The following is a 4,282-nucleotide window of genomic DNA, read 5'->3' on the forward strand; positions in this document are numbered from 1 at the left end:
ATTCTCATCTGATAGATATTCATAATGGAAATGATGTGAACTTTTCTCAATGATCTGAGAGGATCCTTGTCTCTGATGTCTGCAGCTGACATCACAGCATCTGGAGCTCATTTGTCTTCTTTGTTGGTTCTCAGAGAAAAGACAGAGAGGTGGAGGAGCAGGAGACTGGATGACTTCATCTAACTGTACTGTGACATCATTAATACATTAATGACGTGTCATATTATTGTTGTTTGATGGCATTGTTAATAATGTTAATAATGGCATACTATGATAATGTTTATGATTCATTTTGAATGGACTACTATTTTATGCCATTTTTCATGACAACATTCTTCTGTCATTTTATGACATACTATATAATTTCAATGATATGTAATATCATTGAAATGTCCTGAAAAAAGACATTTCACATGTCTTTTTTCAGGACATACTATGTTTTATTTGTTTAACGGCATACTGTACTATTTTCATGAGATACTATATTATGACATCTTTTATGACATTTTAATGGCAAACTATACTATGATATTTCAATGATATTGTAATAGTATATATAATATAATCATTTATTTTTTTATAACTTCATGGCATACTATACTATGCCATTTTTATATTATTCATGAAATAAATTTTGAATGGCATGGTATAGTTACTATGACTTTTTTATGATATACTGTATCTTTTTTATGGCCTACTTTATTGTTATCTTTTCATTGCATAATACACTATAACATTAAAACATTTTTTATAATTGTTTATGACAATGTCCTTTTTTTAACGACAAACCATACTATGACTTATTTATGCCATATGTTACTATACTACGACTGATATACAGTATATACACACACATATAATTATGATTATGATAATTATGATATATACATATACAGTATATGTACACACACATTCACACTCATAATGTTGCCACTTCCTTTTGTCCATTTGTATATTGATAAGCTAAGGTAACTCTCTAAGTTAAAGTAGCTTTCCTTTAAAAACACTATTATAATAATAATATTCACATGGCTCTCAAGTGGTTTTATACTCCACTTTTTCTCCTTTGGGTGAGTCAATATATTGATCAATTTCTTCACTTTTTGCAGTATAAATATTTGTTGTTACAAATATCATCACAATTATTATTTTGTTTTACCTCGGGTACAGGTGTCTGAAAAACAGGATTTGAGGATTTGTGCCTATAGTTCATAACTGCGTCCTCACACTGTATATTAATAATAACAATTTCTGTGCAGAAATGGCAAAAAAACAACCGGAAATTCACGGTAAAAATAAAACAAACAAATAATTTAACCAGGCAGGTTAAAAAGTAAAAATAAATAGAAAAGATACATTTAATACTATACTTATGCCATTTTAAGTATTATATAATAAGTCATCCTTTAGAACCAATTTAGCCCAATAATTCCCGTATGGTTAAACCCACTGCATATGAATCTCTACAGTGACATTGCTAGCATGCTAGCAGCTAACACTGTTGGTGTCTCACTGTAAGAAGCAGCATCAACAGGCCTCGCCTTCACTTCCTACAGCTGCAATAACACAAGATTAATGACGAGATAACTATCAAAATATCTACCGGCATTACCTTTGACTAAACTAGAAGTGTGATTCCCATGAAACCATATAAATACATAAGGAGGTGTGTCCTGTCTGTCTGTCTACCTGGTCAAATGACTACTGATGGGTTTTGAAGAAAAACAAGAGTCGAGCAGCTCTTTTTAAAAGATTATATATTACAGAGACAATTATTTAAAAAAAAATTACTTACACACATTATAAAATAATACTTTTTTCTCTTTTCAGCACCATATTTTTTGTTTTTTTGTTGAAACGTTTGCCTTCAACACAATAAAAGCAGACAAATATTAGAGGTCATTCACTCTGGAGAATCTCAAGGTCAGATTTTTTAATTTTTAGGTTTAGCCACGCTGCCCCCGTTTCCCTGCTATAGTAACAATCAAAATAAAAAAGACAAACAATAAAAAAACAAACAAATAAAACCAGAACCCTCGTATGATCTCACCCCATAGCCACGTTGTACTTACAAACAATAATCATATTTATCCCTTTTAATCCCCTGGTGGCTGACAGCTGTCTCCTCCCTCTGACATCCCGTCTCCTGCCCGCCGTGGTCTCACATAAAAAGTCAGAAGAGGGTCGTGTGTCACAGTTTGTAGCACCTCAGTAGATCAATGCAGGGGCTGAGTCAGCAAACTGTTTCAGTGAAGCATTAACCCGAGCCTAAAAACCAAAACAACGACAAGGAAATGTGACAGAACTGGAGAGTCACCATTTAATCATTACAGAGGAAGCAACATTGAACAGCACAGTACAGTTGTTGAAAACACTAAGAGGGGATATTACAATAAGATATGGCCACAGATTCTTTGGTTCTACAAAAGGAGTTTGGACAGGGTGTGAACAGGAGCACCATCACTCAGGCTGGCTGTTAACATGTGAGTCACTCTCTTCACTTCACCTCCAAGTGTCAGCTACAGGAAATAAATACAAATGGAATATACCACATTTGACTGGAATATTTGGTGGTCCGTGTATTATTCAATCTCAAAGCACCCTGTTTGTTTTAAATAAATACAATAGAATATCACTATTTCTGTACAAATGGAATGTAATGCACATTTTCCCCAGTAAAAAGCTTCATGAAATTGTAAAATAGACTAAAGAAAATGAAGGACTCAATTATACTAAAGGTTTCATGCTTTGGTATAATTAGCACCTTGCCACACAGTTTCCTTCAGTAAAGCATGCGTTTTATTAACCGCTGTATGGAGAAAGGAGGAGGCAACTTTGAATCTCATATACATGTTTAAACCCTGACGATGTTCAGCGCTGGGATGCGAAATCAGAAAATGTATTCTGGATGTAAAACAACAGTCAAAGTACCCAGAAGGTGACTCAGCAAATACTGGACTGGTGCGTGGTAGCGACCCTGGTAGGCTGATCTAGGATCTGAAGAAGAAGCATCAGCCCTTTTAAAAGGCACCAGTAACATGCAAGTACAACCGCGTCAAGTTCAGCACAGTTTACAAAAGTAATGGCTTTTAAATTCACTGATCTGGGATCTTCTATCCTGCCTCACTGCATGCAGCAGGTTTGGTTCAGTCTGCTCTCAGGGCTGAGGAGAGGTGATCTAGTTTACAGAAAGAATGAATCCTGCGTCACACTGGACTCCTTTAACCTCGCTGCATGACACCAGGGAGAATCTTTTTATCATCCGTTTCAGCTGTTAATCACATTGTTGGACTCTGCAAGGCGGTCATGAAGAGAAGATTACAAAGAGGCAGCAAGACAAGGCAAAAAAGGACGCAGCTGAGAGCTCTGTGTTTTAAATGTGAACAACATGACTGACAACTTTTCATCTGAATGACTTCAGGTTTAATCGCCAAAGCAGCGGAGCAAACACACCGTTTAACTGCTCAACATCCTCGATGCAGACAGCTGCATAGGAGCCTCTTGCACCTCTTATAAGAGTGACTGTCAACCACGTTGCTCGCAGTGTGAACTTGGGATCCAAAGAAGTGGAAATAGTGTCCAAGTGTGACCTATTTTTGAGAAGAAGTGAGGGGGGGGGAGAGGAGGGGGGGGGGGGGGCTTCAGGCCTCAGGTTGCCGGCGTGCCCTCTTCCCCAGGCCGGCCCCTTTCGCTGCTGGTACAGAAAACACTGTTTTATTCCGAAGAACACTCTCTCCTGGTTTTTTCTTCCTTCCTCGCGGTCGTGCGCCCAAACGATGGTCTCCGCTCCGCAAGTTTTTTTTTTGTATTTCTGTCCTCTTTACTTTTTTTTTTTTTTTTGACGTCCATTAATTGTTGGGAGGATGTCGCTTTCCCCAGGCACGTGCTTGAGAGTGAGTGTTTGTCTCGCAAAAGCACCTCAGTGTAAATGTGTGTGTGTGTGTTTCATATAATTTACAAGTTAATTTACAAATTACTGGGCGTGTATGTTTCTTATATATAAGTGTGTCTCTAAGTGCATGTGTGTTTGTGTGAGTATCTGCACGTGTTGTTTCTTTGCATGATGCGTGGATGTGTGTGTGTGTGTTTTAGCCTTGGAAACAGACAGGTCCCACTTCAAAGCCAAACTGCTGGTTGCTCTCCCCAAAGTCTGACACCTTGATATCCAGCAGAGGAAGATGCTCCACCTGTGGTGTGTTGATCTCCAGGACTGTCCTGTCGAAGCCCTTACGGTACTGCAGAGAGAGACAGAGAGAGAGAGAGAGAGAGAGAGAGAGAGAGA

General features: G+C 37.8%; 1 protein-coding gene across 1 annotated transcript in view; it reads right to left on the reverse strand.

Moving 5' to 3' along the window:
• Positions 1 to 4,016: 4,016 nt before the first annotated feature.
• The window catches only part of col11a2 (collagen, type XI, alpha 2), a 51,677-nt gene continuing 51,411 nt past the window's right edge, over positions 4,017 to 4,282 (reverse strand). Inside the window, exon 65 of the mRNA XM_031871260.1 lies at positions 4,017 to 4,235. Coding sequence (XP_031727120.1) covers positions 4,089 to 4,235 — 147 coding nt within the window. The 3' untranslated portion in view covers positions 4,017 to 4,088. The remainder of the gene's footprint in view (positions 4,236 to 4,282) is intronic.

This window comes from Anarrhichthys ocellatus, unplaced genomic scaffold, assembly GCF_004355925.1.
Source record: "Anarrhichthys ocellatus isolate YVR2014 unplaced genomic scaffold, GSC_Weel_1.0 scaffold57, whole genome shotgun sequence".
Taxonomy (NCBI): domain Eukaryota; kingdom Metazoa; phylum Chordata; class Actinopteri; order Perciformes; family Anarhichadidae; genus Anarrhichthys; species Anarrhichthys ocellatus.